Here is an 18,374-nt window from a genome sequence, read left to right as displayed (position 1 = left end):
TGGGGAGAAGAGGAAAGAGGAGTTTGTGGCACAACTTGACTAGAAGAAGGGATTGGCTGGTAGGACATGTTCTGAGGCATCAAGGGATCACCAATTTAGTATTGGAGGGCAGCGTGGAGGGTAAAAATCGTAGAGGGAAACCAAGAGATGAATACACTAAGCAGATTCAGAAGGATGTAGGTTGCAAAAGGTACTGGGAGATGTAGAAGCTTGCACAGGATAGAGTAGCATGGAGAGCTGCATCAAACCAGTCTCAGAACTGAAAATCACAACAACAACAACGTGTATGTTTGGGGGAATTTTTGCAGTAACGTCTCTGCAATACTTGAAACATGCTCGTTTACATCGTTTGCTAAGTGTTGTGGATCATTTATTATCTTATCCTTCTCCCTTAGCAGTATGATATTCTGTGTCTGTTTGCCTCTCCCTGTTTCCTTTTTTATAGCATCCCAGACTGCTTTGCTTTTATTCTATGCATTATATATTATTTTGTCATTAAATGACTTTTTTTGCAGAAATCAACACATTCCTATAAATCTTGTTGTATCTATGATAGAAATTTAAAAATGCTTGTTCATTGCGTATCTTTTTCATGGGACTGAAGTGTTTAAGTGTTTTGGAGGACATCTCTATACCTACTGTTACCCATCTGTTTTTGTGAGATGTTGATACAGACATGCATACTTTTGGAAATGCCTTTTCAAAGGTCAATTTAAACAATGTGGAGAATTTAGAGAATTTCATTTTCACTTTGGTTTCCTTATACACTTCATCCCAGCTTTGTTTTTCTAGTTCTTTTGAAAAATCTTATATTTTGACTTCTGATAGATGTTGTTTGTTGGCTTGTAGTTTAGGTAATGATTCGATGCCTGATTTAACTGTTGTTATTTGACAAAGATGGTCTGATAGTCCGAGATATTTTACATCTACATCACATTTCCCCCTGTCCATATTTGTGGCTACATGGTCAATAACTGATGAAGTCGTTGTAGTAACCATTGTTGCACTATTGACCAATAGGGACATGCCAAAACTTTGAAGAATGTTTATGAAGGTGCTGCTGGATTCATTTACGATATTAGTGTTGATGTTCATGTCCCCACACAGAATTATGTTGACCTTTGTACTTGAGACTTTTAACTTATTTAAAAAAGTGCCCACAGTACCACTGGTAGATATATACACACGCAGAATGATTAATTTCTTTGTGATATCGAGCCCTGTTAATTCAATAGCTGATATTTCAAAGTGTTTGTCTTCACTTAGTGTACTGAGGTCTTGTCTTGATTTGAACTGTGTTCCTTTTCTGATATAAATGCATGATCCTCCACCTCTTGAAGTAGTTTTGCATAAGAGTTAGCCATTTCATACAATGATAATACTATGTGTTGGATTTCTATGTCTCTACACCAATGCTCAGTGATATAAACTACTGTGCAGTTCTAAGATTTGAGTTTAACTTATAATAGTTGTATTTTATTTTTTATTGATTACATGTTTTGATGGAGGAGGATTGTTAAGTCTGTAAAATGCCCCATGTTACTCTTTTCAATGGTTTGTTTTTCTTTGTGGCTTACGTTATACGTGATATTTGAGGTGTTAAAATCTGTCTTGTGAGTGATTGTTTCAGTGTATTTTAAATTGCTGGAGATACTCTTTAGCAGAGGATCCTGTTGTCTGGATTTATCCTAAAAAAGACCTACTTTTCCTACCTATGACAACAGATATTTAACCATGTGTGGCCCGAGATTCACCCCCTATACTTTCATGAATCAGCTGTATCAATCTTTCATTCCCAGTCCTGTTTAGGTGTAGGCCATGCCTAGTGAAACCCCATCTGTTGATAGTCCCGACGGGCACCAGAGAGACATGAGCAAAGTTGGCTGCCCTCAGAGCCATCCCTAGCCCCACAGTGATTCGCCTCACAGCTCCATCAAGGTGTAGTCGATCATGACGCCGGAACAGCCCAACAATGTGTACGTTGGTGCCGTGAGTCAGGGAAGCTATCTTGTCCAGACCTATGTCATATGCCCCATCCCAGTCCAAACTGTTTCCCGCTCAACCCACTATCACTACATGGTCCTCTTTTGTAAAGTCCTTACATAAAGATCCTATGTCTATCACATGACTTAGCTCTGTGTTTGGCATGAAGATGCTGGTGGCCTAGTACGCTGCCCTTAAACTTTCCTGTAACTGAGGGCCTACACCTCGCCCATGTCTACTACCTAGCAGCAGCACTTTCTTCTTCCTAAGACTTTGTACATTCCTAGGCTCCTTGGCCTCGGTTGAAGTGTACTGCACATTTCCTGATCCTCGTTCTACCTGAGGCTCTTCTCCACTTACTGGCATGGGAGATACCTGTTTTTGGTGTTGATGATAAAACTGTCAGATTGAGTTCTCTTTCTTCCTATCCTCCTACCAGCTGCCAGTTCCCAACCACCCTCCTCCATCTATCTCCCTTGATTCTTATGAGTTCCTTGCTTCCAGATTTTCCTTTTCTGTCCCGCAGTCAAAATATTCCTACTCTGTACTCTGCAGTTACTACAAGATTCGCAACAAATCCCTCTGTTCACTACCCTATAACAGCTCCCACATTTCTCACTCATGGTCAGTTTCTAAAGAATAATTAAGTTTAAAGAAAGTTTTAAATTTGTTAAGGACGCGAGATTGGCTGTGTGTAAAAAAAAAAATCACAAAGGTCTTACGTGCGGTGGTTGTTGTTTTTGTACTGATTGAGAGATACAATGACAGAAGAATAAATTTGTAATTAATTTGCTTTTAGAGAACTTACGGTATCAGGTGTATTTGGTGAGGTTTTTAAACGTTTATAACTCGGAAAATTTAGGCCAAAATCGCGTCTATCTAACTAGTGAACAATATGAAGTGTGTTAGTTAAATGCTATTTAAAAACGTTTATGCGACAATAGACACTGATGAAACTAGTAGCTGTCTTCTTTAAACTAATTTTGCAGTATCAAGGAAACTTGTATAGAATGTTTTGTGTTTATGTCACGCAAAATTTCGGGTTATGTAGCGATTAACGGGACTTCAGCTAAAGAGCAAGGTTGTTCAAGAACAAGCGCTGAGTCATTGCTCTCCTTACGCTCATTTTCATTTCGTTCAGCTTTTGTTTGTCACCTAGGTTTTTACTTCTCTTGAATCTGAGATGAAGTGCTGTTTGTTTACGTAGCGCTTTTCTAACACGGCTATTAAACCATGGTGGATCTTTCCACTTCTTAAAATCTTGCTCGTAAAGCACTTTTCTAAAGTGTATTGAACGATGCCTTTGAATTTTTCCATTGTTCTCCACATCTTCGTCCTCATCATCGACTATTTGATGCTGACTACTGAGATTTCTGAAATTTGTGTCCTACCACCCCTGCTGAGCAAATATCTCCTCCTACCTTTTTTAGCAGTTCTTGTAGCACCCGTCGTTATTGATGCTGTCACAGCCTTATGATCACTGATACCTTCCTCTACGTTAACTGATTCGATCAGCTCAGGTCTGTTTGTTGCCAGGAGGTCTAAAACATTACTATCAGGAGCTGGTTCTCTAACTATCTGCACAAGGTAATTTTCGGAGAAGACATCCAGAACAATGACACACCAATCGCTGCCTCTGGCACCAGTTTTGATGGCATAACACTCCCTATCTATACCTGAGAAGTTGAAGTGCGCCCCCCCCCCCATTACATCGGCATGATCAGGAAAATTACTAATAATATTCTGCAAGTTCAGTCTGAAGCGCTCTACGACTACAGATCCTGACCCAGGTGTTCTATAAAAGCATCCGATCACCGTTTTTGACCGTTCTTTGATACTAAATTTCACCCAGATTAATTCACATTCGGGATCCGTGTAACCTCGCTAGATTTTATCAAATTTTTTATTGCAATTAACAGGCAGCCACCATTTGCCACTAACCTATCCTTACGAAAAGCATTCCAATCTCAATTTAGGATTTTCTTGTCATTGAGTTCTGGTTTCGAAAGCTTTCTGTTCCCAATACTATCTGCGCATTATAACCTTCAGTAAGCGATACTAATTCTGGGACCTTTCCTTGGATGCTCCTGCAGTTCACTAAAATCATATGTGTTCAACAAGACCAGAGACGACATTGTGTACTCAAAGAAATCAATCATTTACACAGATGTGAACGAAGATATTCAGTTTAAAATAAATTGACAAGTAAATATTACAAACGTTTGTGCAAACTGCTTTATAGAAATTGGTTTATTTATAGAGACGCTAAATTTCTATTTGATAAAATGGCTATTCGCAAGCTATAAAGATTGATTTTTACAAAACTTGTTTTCCATTTACACGCAAAATGATTGATACCCATTGGTATCAAAGTTTTTGTATTATGTATTAAGCTTGATTGCAACAGAAGCTTTGGGAGGCATGTGTTACAGTTTTGGTGCCAGTTTTTACAGTTTTGGGGAAAGTTGATACCTCTTTAAGGGGTGGGAAGTTGCTACAGTTTTTTGGGCAAATTGGTGTAGTTGTGGAGACAAGTTCAGGTCAAAATGATACAGTTGGTGTGTGTACGCACATGTTAAAAAATTATGAACAATATTTCCTAATCTGCCTTACCTTCACCACAATAATGTCAGGCACAGTAAATTTAATAAGTTTCCTCTCTCTTTCCATCTCAGCATCACACATATATATATAACCACATTAAAGTAAGAATTATTCTTACTTTAATGTGGTAACAGCATCATATACAGTACAGGTTGTCCCTGGAGGAATGGTCAGGATTCAGGGAAAGATGATTTGAAGTACAAAAATCTAGTAAACATGGGCTCTAAATAGCATACCTTAAGACCTATGAATGCTCCTTCACCTTTCATACTGGGAAAAATATATATTTTACTGCAAGTTCTTTGCTATCCATATTTTGAAAGCGTTTTTTTTTTTTTTTTTTTTTTTTTTTTTGGGACATCAGTCTTCAGAATGGTATAATGAGGTCTGCCACCAATTCCTCTCATGTGACAACCTTTTCTTCCCAGAGGAGCAATTGCAATCTACGTCCTTGATTATTTGCTCGATGTAATCCAAACTCTGTCTGTCTCTATAGTATTTACGCTTTCCAGCTCCCTCTAGTAGCATAGAACTTAACCCCTGATGTCTTAATACATGTCCTGTCATCCTGTCCCTTCTTATGGTCACTGTTTTTCAGATGATCCTTTCGCCACCAATTCTGCACAAAACCTCCTTGTTTCTCACCTTAACAGTCCACCTAATTTTCGACATCTGAAATGTTCCGATAGTTTCCTGTTTTTCCACAGTCCATGTTTTTCTACCACACAGTGCTGCTCTCCAAATGTACATTACCAGAAATTTCTTTCTCAAATTATGGCCTCTCTTTGATACTAGTATAACTTGTGTGACAAGAATGCCCTTTTAGCCAGTGGTAATCTTATTTTAATGTCCTGTGCATATGTACTGACACACTCTCAAAAATTGTGAATGTTACAGAGGCAAATGGGTGTCCTGTAACGACAGTCATCATCTAAACTGACTGTCAATGTCGCCTCACCAAAATGATCGAGGAGTAATGATAGTCATCTTGTCTATTGACCATCACTGCACCACCCAACCGTATCCAGGGTCATGTCACTCACCATTTGAATTGGCTAGCATTGCCCCACCCAATAGTATCTTGGTGTAACCACCTATTATGTTGCTATAAATGACAATATGTCATCTTAGAGCTAGTCAGAATTAGCGGGTTGTAGTTGCACCTATTCGCAAATTTTTCAGAAGTAACCGGAATCTGCTGAGTGATGTAAGGAAGGCAGTACTAAACCTTGTCCATATGCTTTTACGGAGCAGTAGTAGACATAATGTAAATTGAACATTATTGCTCCTTCATTACTAACTGGTTTGTGTGAAATATCACTGTCTTGTCTGATTAGCATTATCATCTTAAGACGACAGACTTTTAGCGCTGTAAGATAAAATGAATACCCTAGCATAGCGTCACTATAATGTTTGGGTGATGGTGAAAGAATAGCAAACCTCGTTTCTTTACCTATGTGAATGTGTATTACTGCTGTTCATAGTCCTAAAGGGTCATGTAGTGTCCTCTGTGCAACAGACGTTTTGAACGGCAATATGAAGTTAACCTCTGGCACGGGGTCACTATGGAGTTTGGCTGACTTTGATATCAGCTGGAGTCGCTATTCTGACTAATTGAGATGTAGGAAAAACCTTGTTCTCTTTGGTAATTCACGTCGACAAGTGCACCTTAGACTGTAAGTTAGATTTGCAATGTTTATGTATATTTTCCAATATTATAGAATTAAATTTTATGTATTTTCCTGTATTCAGCGTGTGGTATGTAGATTTAACTATAGTCGTCTACTTTTTTTGCTTTAGTAGTGCCAGTAAGCAACCCACATGTATTTTAATAAGCACTGCACACAATTTAGATGTGGAAATATATATAATTTGAAAATCTATTATGGTAACAAAGAGTGGTATGCAAATCAAAGGTCAGTCGTCAGCAAGTGCTGCTTATCGTCTGAGTTTTATCAGTAATGGCAATACGCAAGCGACACATTTTTAAAACCTTGTAGAACAATTGAACTGCAACAGAAGGGCCATGGGTATTTTCTGATATAGTCTTCCGTATATTGAGAAATAATGCTATTTTTATAAAGTTCTCGTCTGTGAGCAGAGATCTGTTGATGTATTTCAGACGTAGAAATACGGTAAGTAGACCCTTTACATAATTTTTGGGTGAAAACTTGACCTTAAAAATTGAGACACTTTAGATACGTTTGAGTACAGACAGGTTGGCTGCTCTGTAGCTAAACTGTGATTCTGTGATTGGCTGTTTCATTTTCATAGACTGTAAGATACTGGGACATGATTAGAGGGGTTTGGAAGTGACGAGAGGGGGAAGAGGGCAGGGAGGAAAGAAGAGTTTAGAAACCACACCCAGGCTAGTTCCACCATCTTGAATGTTTTGTTTTTCTAAAATTTTTAAAAATTCCTTGGAAATCTATTTCAAATTTTTTGTTTAAATTTCCCACCATCCTACTGTTTGAAGTTTCCGCTAGTGCTATCTTGCGTTTTTTAATTTCTCGCCATCTGTCATCTTGGATTTTGAAATACTAACAGAAACTGAAATTCCACGAATGCTTATCTGACTTGTCTTCAAAACTGTATCTGTGAGTGAAAGGCTCCATAGAAATACTACTTATGTTTACTCGTATGTAGAATTTCAATGTTTAACATCAGTCTGACATTGAGGTTATCAGAGACGCAGAAGCTGGTCTTGGGTAACAGTAGGATTGGAATTCACTATCCTGATTTCATAGGTGTCATTCCAGAATTAGACTGAACTGATTTCTGGATTTCAGTCAAAACACAGATGTAAACAAGACACTGGAATTTCTACACTGCTGCTTCGGATTGCAGGTTTCTTAACCATTGCTTATGTATGCCATAACATGACTCAGAGATTCTTTGTATTCACGGATGTCCCTATCACTATTGGTAGTTACTCTCCGACAACAACTTGAAATTCCTCTATAAAATTCTTGAATAGCGGGATTCAGCAATGGTCAGTGGAGGCCCAACCCTGCTCGTGAGGCAACGAGATAGAAATGTGGCCGCAACCATGTTATTTACTTTATGTTGTCCTCTCTCTCGCTCCTCCAACGCCAGAGCTTTATTACATTGAGGACGTGTCCTTTCTGTGTGTTAAAATTTGTAAGACACGTATGACTTTGTAACTCTCTAAAATTCACAGAAATGTGGAAATTAAGTTTTGAATCCCGTCAGCAGAGTCACCCACGAAGCACAAGTCACCGGCGTATCTTATCTCTGTGATTTGAGCGTGAGATACTTTGGCACTGGACTAACAGCGTTGGAAGAAAGAATATCGCTTACAAAGAGTTTAGCCACAGTCACAGTAGATTGTTTTCAGAATGAATCTTCCTCATTGCAGCTGTGTGTGCTCTGTTTTCTAGTTCCTAACAGATCTTTAGACTACCTAGACTATTTTAGGAGCATGCAGAATTAATACTGGTTCATTTCCGGTCTTTATCAAACTGAATATGTATTTGTCTATTTCATGATGACCTCTCTTCAGTAGAACTGTATAGGTGCAAGACGAGACATAGTCGATTTAGGTGACAAGCGATTCGTAATTGTCGATATTTTTATCTTGGTCGCTATATAAAGAAGCGGATAACTGGTTTCAGTTGTTGAGCAAACATTTTCAGCTCTATGAAACAGAAATTGGAGAAATTACACTGTTGAGAGCTCAAAATATAAAAAATTAAGTAAATATTGTTACAGTTGATTCTCAAGCCTCTAAAAATTGAACTTCTAGATAAACCGTATAAGTTATCTGTTTCCTTGAAAAACCCTGGATTAAACGAAGACATGACATGTATTTGGGAACAGTCGATAAATCGACTGATTTTCATGACAGACCACCCGGATACATTCTTTGCTGGTATGTTACACTACATAATTCGAATGGTTTATCAGTTTTTTTCGGTACATATTTCGTCATTGATCTCACATCGAAACTCAGCGATACAAAATGTATTATGGTATCTTTTGTGGCAATTTCTTGAAAGAAAACTCTAGCAGGAAGGTAGGAAATTACTGATACTATAGAATGGATAGTGAAAAAAAAGATGAATGCAGCGAAAACCCTGGCAATTCGGTCATCACTCTGTCGACATTCCAGAAGCAAGCAGATTGCTGCAAACCTTTGCTACGGAAGGAGGAAGGGTCTTGGCAACTTAAGTTCCTGCGTCTTGGAGAAACTTATTCAAAAAGCCTAGTCAGTGTAGAATGCGTAAAGGAAAGGCTACATCATTTGCTGTTAGTTTCAACATTTAAGTGTTCGCCTCTAGTTGCGGGTAGCTTAAAGACTGTTAAAAACATCCTTTTTAAGAAGATCTGTGATGAAAGGGCAGCTGTTGATGACCCAGTTTGTTCAGCGTGGAAAAGAGATCTTGGAAGCCTGCTTTCTCATAATTCCTCCTTGACCGCCAAACATTCGTTTAATCGAACTCTCAATTATTGATAATACACTACTGGCCATTAAAATTGCTACACCAACGGGTATTCATTGGACAAATAAATTATACTAGAACTGACATGTGATTACATTTTCACGCAATTTGGGTGCATAGATCTTGAGAAATCAGTACCCAGAACAACCACCTCTGGCTGTAATAACGGCCTTGATACTCCTGGACATTGAGTCAAAGAGAGCTTGGATGGCGTGTACAGGCACGGCTGCCCATGCAGCTTCAACACGATACCACAGTTCATCAAGAGTCGTGCATTATCCAGCTGAAATGTAGGGTTTCGCAGGGATCGAATGAAGGGTAGAGCCACGGGTCGTAACACATCTGAAATGTAATGTCCACTGTTCAAAGTGCCGTCAGTGCGAACAAGAGGTGGCCGAGACGTGTAACGAGTGGCACCCCAGACCATCACGCCGGGTGATACGCCAGTATGGCGATGACAAATACACGCTTCCAATGTGCGTTCACCGCGATGTCGCCAAACGCGGATGCGACCATCATGATGCTGTAAACAGAACCTGGATTCATCCGAAAAAATGACGTTTTGCCATCCGTGCACCCAGGTTCGTAATTAAGTACACCATCGCAGGCGGTCCTGTCTGTTATGCAGCATCGAGGGTAACCGCAGCCATGGTCTCCGAGCTGATAGTCCATGCTGCTGCAAACGTCGTCGAACTGTTCGTGCAGGTGGTTGTTGTCTTGCAAACGTCCTCATCTGTTGACTCAGGGATCGAGACGTGGCTGCACGATCCGTTACAGCCATGCGGATAAGATGCCTGTCATCTCGACTGCTAGTGATACGAGGCCGTTGGGATCCAGCACGGCGTTCCGTGTTACCCTCCTGAACCCACCGATTCCATATTCTGCTAACAGTCATTGGATCTCGACCAACGCGAGCAGCAATGTCGCGATGCGATAAACCGCACTCGCGATAGGCTACAAGCCGACCTTTATCAAAGTCGGAAACGTGATGGTATGCATTTCTCCTCCTTACACGAGGCATCACAACAACGTTTCACCAGGGAACGCCCCGTCAACTGTTGTTTCCTCATGTCAGCACGTTGTAGATGTCACCACCGGCGTCAACCTTGTGTGAATGCTCTGAAAGGCTAATCATTTGCATATCACAGCATCTTCTTACTGTCGGTTAAATTTCGCGTCTGTAGCACGTCGTCTTCGTGGTGTAGCAATTTTAATGGCCAGTAGTGTATTTCTGAGTTCCCTTGAACTTCGAATTATCAAGAGTCGACTATATATCCTGAGCTTTCATCATCGCTTACTAAAAAATGTTTCCCATTACATTTCGTAGATCTGAAGGTGGTTGTTCAACAACTGGAACCAGTCATATGACTTTTTGGTAATATTGCTACCGAGATAAATGAAGAGCCAATTAGTAGTATAATGGAGCGAAACGTCTGGAGTCAATTACTACATTTACATCAGAGCAATGACGAATGTCTGTCGCCTGAAGGTGGCCGCCCACTCACGTGGACCTGGTCTGCACGCAGGGGCCGGTCGTGCGCCGTGTTCCAGTACCGCTGCCCGGCCGCCACGGAGGAGATGATCAACTACGACGCCCTGTGCCTCTGGCGCGAGATGGTGCGCTGGCTCACCATACACATCGTCGCGCCCAACAACTGAGCCGCGCCTCCACCCACCTGCTGCCAGCCTGGGTTTGGGTAGACGGGATTTCACTGCACGTCTCCACCGGACGAAGAATATTATCGTAGAGCAGACGCATTTGGTTTCCGATTATTAGCTTTTGCGGAAGTACCAAAAGTAGTTTCTCATTCTTTCGCCAAGTATCAAGACTAGCGTTTGGACAGATTCATCTATGTCCTCTTATTGCATGCTGTGTGCGTTTGTTTCAGGGGACTGCCAGTGGAGCAAATCTGTATTATTCATCCATCTACTCTCCGCAGAGTTCTGACGAACAACAAATTGTTAAAATATCTTCATAGCTCAAAAATTTTTAGCTACCATCAGCTGATGTGACGAAGAGAACGATTACCAGGAAACAAACGCTGGTCTTTCCGTCTTTCTACTTGCCTTCATTGGTGAAGTAGACGGCAGAAACACATGTTACTCTTCACTGAACCATAAAATTCCGAAAATAATGTTACACAACTGTCTAGAAGTCGTCCAGCTGATGCCGATATCATGCTTTCGCTTTCGGTTGCTCTTTATTTTATTCCAGGAATTGTCGCACAGTGCTGTTTATAACGCTTTGTTTCTAGCCATGCGCACATTGTTTTGGCAAGAAGAGCTGAACATGATATTTTTCAACTAGAATATAGCAATACCTGAATTTACGCCAGGTTCCATACATGAAAGTAAGGCTGAATAGCGTGTGCTGCGGGAAGCAAAGGAAATGAACTGAGAGAGGATGGTCGGTGCTGGTGCATCGTATAATTAAAGACGTATTCCAATTGTCTTCCCATGTATCCATTTGTAATAAAAGTCTCATAAACAAAACAAAATACTGTAAAAATAAACTATATTCAATAATGTCCTTCTTTTAAAGTAATATTATGAAATAGTGAAAAATACGTATCACTTCCAGGTGTGGGAGTAAACATGATATCATAAGGGCTGTGTGTGTGTGTTTGTGTGTGTGTGTGTGTGTGTGTATGTGTGTGTGTGTCTGTGTGTGTGTGTGTGTGCGCCTGTGTGTGTGTGTGTGTGTGTGTGTATGTGTGTGTGTGTGTGTGTGTGTGTGTGAATGAATTCAAATTTTGTATCAGAATCATTTTTGTTATTACAATACACAATATTTACACTCCAAAGTAAGTGAATCTTCAATTTGCCAGCCCAGCACTCCTTGCCTCTCTTATGCAACGCTTTAACGCCTATGTAACTTCCTGGGAGGACTCTAACAAAGGACCTTTTCCTTTCTCAGCCAAGTGTTTTACCCACTGAACTACCCAAGCACGACCCAGGCTCCAGCCTCACAGCTTTACGTCCGCCATTATCTCATCTACCTTCCAAAATTCTTGCAAGACTAACACTCCTGAAAGAAAGGATATAGCGGAGATATGGCTTAGCCACAGCCCGGGGTTGTTTCCAGAAGTTTGGAAGGTAAGTGAGATACTGCGGAACTAAAGCTGTGAGAACCGGTGGTGAGACTTGACGGCTAGCTTTGAATGTACCTGTCCGATATACGATCTGTACCAGTCCAGCGTATTCAGCAGCAGAAAACACAGTGCCATTGCTGACGTGCCAGCTTGTTGAATGGAGGAAGTCAGGCACATTTTGACCCCACCAGTTTGCAAATGAGATTGTTCCGTGAGGTGATGTTCATTCCGATATTCTTCTAATAGTTTTGGAATTTAAGAGTTCTGTTAAGCATCAGTCACAGGTCTTCTGAAGAGTGAAAGTCCTTTGTTGGATCCCTGCCCATATTAGGTGAAGGTGTTGTAAAGTGGCCAGTGTGGGAAAAGTGGCCATTACTTACATTTTGCCCTGAACGGTGCTTGTGACTGCCGAGAAGGCTCACACTAGTTCTAATAGATGGCACCATTGTTGTTAGTGAGTTTGACAGAGGAAGCTAGTTCCGTTATTGTTTAGTAAAAACTCTTCTGATTTTCAGTTGTCTGATGTAAGGTAAGTAACCTATGTTATTCCTGTTAGCTCACTTAAATGCATAGTAATACTTTGTTACGATATCAATGTTTAAACAATGTGTTTTCGCTCAGTGTCCACTTTTTCCAACAGTTATTTTTTATCTGCTTACCCCATCGAAAGTTAGTTACTTCTGTACATCACGCATAATACTACACCACGGCTTCTAAATCCCGTTATACACAAAGCTGTCGTATATGTTTCTATCCCTTACTGATGATTTCGAGTAAATTAATTAATTATGTTTAAAACTGTCTCCGTTTATTAATATTTAAGGCAGTACAAAAATGAGATTTAAAACTGTCTGCCGCAGCCGCTTGGTATTTTTTAAAATATTGGAGTATCAAGAGGCTTTAAAAATAAGTCCAAAAATCAGGGAATCAAACATCGCATTGTATTAGAATGTAAAATGCGATTGGGACGGTGAAGAATGATAAGATGTTTCTTTCTGCAGCAGCAAAGTAATTTAATATTTCAAGTAACATGCGGAAAAGAGTTCTGGGATAAAACAGAGATGCAGTAGGTAGTAAAAACATTATGGCAAACTTGAGGAGTCTATTCAATGAAGAAGAACAAGAAGTCCTTAACTATATTTTTGCAAAGGAAAAGCGGTTTTATCAGTCTACGGTGAATGACCTTCGGAGATCAGATTCCAGCTGACAGAGCAGAACAAAATACCATATAATTTTTATACTAATAACCTATGCCGAAAAGCTGACAGGCGCTGCCTAAATTAAATCCTTTGGTATATACAATATTTTCTTTTTCCCTTAGAAATATTTGGTGTGATATAATGCATAGTATCAGAATTTGTAAGCAGTAGGCTTATATCAGGATCCATGGTTTAACTGAATTTCCCTTTCCGTTGTTACTTTACTCCACTCTCCCTGTATACAGCTCACAGATTCTCCCTTCCGTTGATGAAATACACAGACCTATCTAAAAAGGTTTATTCTTATCTGGTTCCTAAAGATTACTGAAGGAAGTTGTCAGATTTCTCCCTAGTGGCAAAGCTATTTCCATGTGCAGCGATTGCTAGTTCACTGGCACACAGAAAGGTCATTGTGTTAGAAGCCAGCCGTTGATTGTTGGTACAGACTTCGTTACGAAGTGAAGTTGGAACACTTCCTTGATACAGAACACTTTTCTGTCATCTCCAGTGATTACTCTGTGATCGGCAATCAACAAAAAGCCTGAGATTTTGCAGAAAAGTGCCGACAAATTCACTTAGATGTCCTTAAGCAGGATGTACACTGTGACATGCACTGATTGGTGACTGACAGTGTCATAGGTTGTCGTCAGATCCACGAAAGTTTCAGCAGTAACTTGACGGATTTCAGACTCATACTCTACGATGTAAGATTAAAGAGCTACTCTGTACTGTTTTCCCCATTTTGAAACCCTGCTTCCTCTTGTGCAAGTATTCATTTGTTGTTAGAATTATATTCAGAATCGTGAGTCCGTAGAGGTGGCTTAAAACGCCATATGGCTTAATGTTCTTCGCATGATTTGCTTCCTCCCTGGTTTAAGAAGAGCTGTCAGTCTGATACTAAAATGTAGACTTTCGCGGCCGGAAATATCGCTCGCTAGCGAGCCAGTGGGTGTGTTAGACCTTCCATCGAGCTACGGACCCCCTTGAAGATGTCTCCCGCAGTCGGAGACGAAACGTTGGGAATCGACACAGAATTCATCAACCGACCACGGCATAACAGCCCGGATAATTATAATGGATATGAGCTGTCAGTCTGCTCTTTCTCCTTATCTTCGGTATTTGGCACCTGCTCACGCAATTGCTGAAGACATATAGGATACATGCTCTTGCCATACCACCTGGACGTGATCTAATCTGCCAACAGCTCTCCTCGATAGCCTTGTTTTGACATTTGAAATGCACTGGTTCATCCAATTCTTCCCGATGTCTTTGGTGTATGGTCGGTACTTCGTATTTGACTTCTCACTCGCGAGTAGCTGGTGAGGTACTTGGATAGTAACGATATACTAGTGTGGAATTAACCTATGAGTAGTTCAATCGTTACTGAGGCGTCTCAGCCACTGATTGCTTTGTGGCTGCTCTTGGTTAGATCCAGTTCTTGTACGACTTTTTCTAAGTCTTCATTTTCGATGCTGTCAGATTCTAGTGTTGCTTGACCAGAACGATCTTTCTTCGTAGTACCGTGTCTTGCAAACCGAACAGTAAGTGATTAGGTGCCTCAATCACACGATATCGGCATTCTGGAACATTACCCTACAGTCTCAACGAGTGCATCTTGTGATACAGGAGTCGACTTGAGGCTGGACTACTGCAGCACCCAAAAAGCTTTTAAACTTCTCCCAGTAACTTTTCTTGAATTTATACCTCCTTCGAAATGGAACGCTATGATCTAACTGCTGCGTATATTGTATTTGGCAATGATTGGTAAACGCTGTGTGTTTGGAACAGAATTTACGATTACTTTTATGCACTGCTGGGATACATTGTCACTGCTAAATATCAGTGGATTATAGCCGCGTTTCCATATAACACTGTTAGATTATGTGGGTTACTTCGGTTCTTCTATAAGATTCAGATGGTTACGTACGCCCAGAGTTGTGCTGTGCCAATCTCATTATCCTGCTCTTACGCCCATGTGGTGCTGTGGGATTTAAAGTCATTAATCACTTGTTTATTTTAGCGACGGAAGTTAGTAAGCATTCTGACACTGATTTCAGAACGTGATGGTCTGTATGTCGATGTAGTTGTACAAAGCTTTCGCTTTTCAACTTCAGTGTATACCAGCTCTATTGATATAGTATCTGATGTAGGATCTGTAAATTTGCGTCAATAGAGACTGGATCTATAGCAGAAAGTAGCCAAAAGTGGTTTATGTATTCACAGAAAATATAGTGTCTACGAGAGTGGATAAAAAATAACGAAACTTATGTTTTTAATAATTGATAATACAAGTACAAGACGTTTTTCTAAATAAACCCCTGCTTTCTAAACAATTTTTTCCAGCGAATAGGTAACTTTGATATCCCGCCCTCGTTGAATGAAGTCGTTCGTGGCTGCAGCCATTTCAAGCCCAGAGTCCTCGATGAATCATTATGAACTCCCAGAGCTTCTTTGAGTGGACCAAGACATGAAAGTCACAAACAGGTAGGTGTGGGCTGCAGAGAGGGTTTTAAAGTGTTTACCACGCGAGTTGCTCTAATTTTTGTTTGGTCAGGGCTACTGTGCTGGTATATACGTCGACTTCCAGAAGAACATTCTCTTATCAAGAAGTAACTTCGTTTGCCACAAAACGCCTTTCTTAACTCGCAGTAGCATACAATTTTTATTGTCCTACATACGCGCAAATGTCGATATGCAACGCACCACGCGTAAAGGAAGAAAAAATACAGTTGCCATGAACTTTCCAGCTGACAGCCGAGACTTTATTATCGCCGATCTCCTCTCTCCCTGCTTTCTTATCTTGATTTAGGGGTGTAAATGATGCACCCACGTTTCATCAAAGGCGATAACGCGAGTCAGAAACGAAGCTCCCTCCTTGTGAAATGTAGCCAAGATACGTTCAGACCCCTGCAAACGGTTCAATTTTTGAGCAGTGGTCAAAAGAAACCCTATTTCATCTGTGATAATGGCCAGAGTGCTGTCATAACTTATCCCGACCTTATCTGCAAACTTAACGACTATCAAACGTCTCTCACGCTCTTGAAGTTCTTGAACACGGTGAATGTTGTTATATGTGATGTAGACGGAGGTTCGACGATTGCTGCTCGCATTCTCTATGTGCTCAGGGACCTCCACGAACTGCTTGTGTCAGGGAAACATTCGATAGCATAAAAGTATCTTTTCTTTGAACTAGTCATTTTTCGGAGCGAGAAACTCCACGATCCACCGTAACGTGAGTGGCGGTGTGTATTTAATGTACCAATGTTATTCCCCCTTCTTCCACATCCACTGTCGGATGGTCCGTGTGTAAAAAGAGTCGTTTTAATTGTAAGGTCTTAGACGTCAAGCGAAATTAATGCTGGAGCAAGCAGTAAGATTTCTTCGCCCATTTTGGAACGTGGGCTTCCAGAATCTTGTGAGTAGGTCTCTTCGTGATACACCATGTCTTTTCTTGTAATGTCTCCCATTGCATTTTGCTGAACTTACGTGTAACACTATCTTTCCTGTCGTATACAAAGTTGATCTTCAAATATAACAAATTCATTACGCGAAATCTTAAACACATAATTCTAATTTGAAAATATAGCTGTTTCAGTAATTCATTTCATGAAAAACTAATAACGTTGAAGACCGAGTGCTTGCCCCTCGATGTAGCACCACTTACCATAATTTTGGTTCTTGCGTTGTAAATTCTTATAAAAATAGTGGGAACACCAAAGTGAACGTTACCTTACTAGTTCGGCTCCTGTTGTATAACTGTGATATAACACAAAATAGTAACATGCAGTTCATTCCTTTGAATTCATACCATCAGTAATGAACGGTGGAACGTACTTATGAGTTATAATGGTGCTTGAAATCTACCTCAAATTTTGCAACACGACCATTCTAAATATCATGAAGTTATCGTTTGCGTTTCATGTAGTCTATTCAAGGAGACTGACAAAAATGTATTAGAAGTTCAGACTGCTTCACAATAAAATCAACGGTCTCAGAGGAAGAATGAATGAAGATCTGAGTTTCAACTCTGATCGACAGAGTAATTCTTTCTAAAAAAAATTTATGCAAAATAGAATCGGCTGTAACGTAACTGAAGTAACTATACGAGTATATGAGTGAAGTGGAATAGCTACGGCATGCGTGTATACTGATCGACCTCCAGTAGAGCAACCTCAATTCGGTACCACGACCTGATAATTATTTGTTCCATTATTTTGAGAACCATTTGTGTTTAGAAACACTTGACAATACAAAAATTCCCTTGTTACGTTTTAAGAGAAAACAATCAGAAATACTACTGTGTTATATTCGTGCTCCAGTAAAAAAAACATTTACCATGGCGGGGGAACCCAGTCCTGTAAAAATTACAGAAAATCATAGAAAGTTTACAGCATTCACTACGTACAGAGATATTATTGACAAGAATCTGAAACCAAGAAACCGGTAACTCTTAAGAAAGATAACTGGAAAAGGAACTTGTCTTCCACTATGATTTCTTTGGAAATGAAGCAGTAACTCTGCTTTTTTACATTTGTTTTGTTTTTGTAATTCTCAGCCCCTAACCACACAGTACGGTTCTTTCCAGAGAAGTGGAAAGCGAGCTGGTAATGGGCCATAGCGTTCCCCACTTGGAAATACTTAGCAGCGAATATTCAGTTCGTCATCTGCCAAAGGACTAAGGGAAGTCTCCCGAGAACCTTAGTCAGAACCATGGGATGGGAACGGCTCGAAATTTAATGCTGGGACAATGTATTCCAGGAAAAAATATGAAAGCCTTGTGTATGTAATTATTTATGTATACAACAGTGTCATGTCGATTACGTGTTACCCATATGTAGTGTTATCGTGTTGTTGTCGTTCCCTGACTGTGTGTGTCGCACGATCGGCTCTCACTCGGTTATAGTGCCTTAACGTTCTAATTGCATACGACGGCGTATTTCACAAATGTAAATGGCAAAATCATTGTACGTAAATTAAGTTGGGCCGTATTCTTCAATGCCACCTAATAGTCGCAGTGAGAAATGGGAACTAAT

General features: G+C 40.3%; 1 protein-coding gene across 1 annotated transcript in view; it reads left to right on the top strand.

The window, feature by feature from the left end:
- Positions 1-11,576, top strand: part of LOC126176056 (uncharacterized) — a 135,087-nt gene extending 123,511 nt beyond the window's left edge. The window contains exon 6 of the mRNA XM_049923188.1: positions 10,577-11,576. Coding sequence (XP_049779145.1) covers positions 10,577-10,709 — 133 coding nt within the window. The 3' untranslated portion in view covers positions 10,710-11,576. The remainder of the gene's footprint in view (positions 1-10,576) is intronic.
- Positions 11,577-18,374: the final 6,798 nt, after the last annotated feature.

Source organism: Schistocerca cancellata, chromosome 3, assembly GCF_023864275.1.
Source record: "Schistocerca cancellata isolate TAMUIC-IGC-003103 chromosome 3, iqSchCanc2.1, whole genome shotgun sequence".
NCBI lineage: Eukaryota > Metazoa > Arthropoda > Insecta > Orthoptera > Acrididae > Schistocerca > Schistocerca cancellata.
Note: the sequence above shows the minus strand (reverse complement) of the source record. Positions and strands in the feature narration are given on the sequence as shown.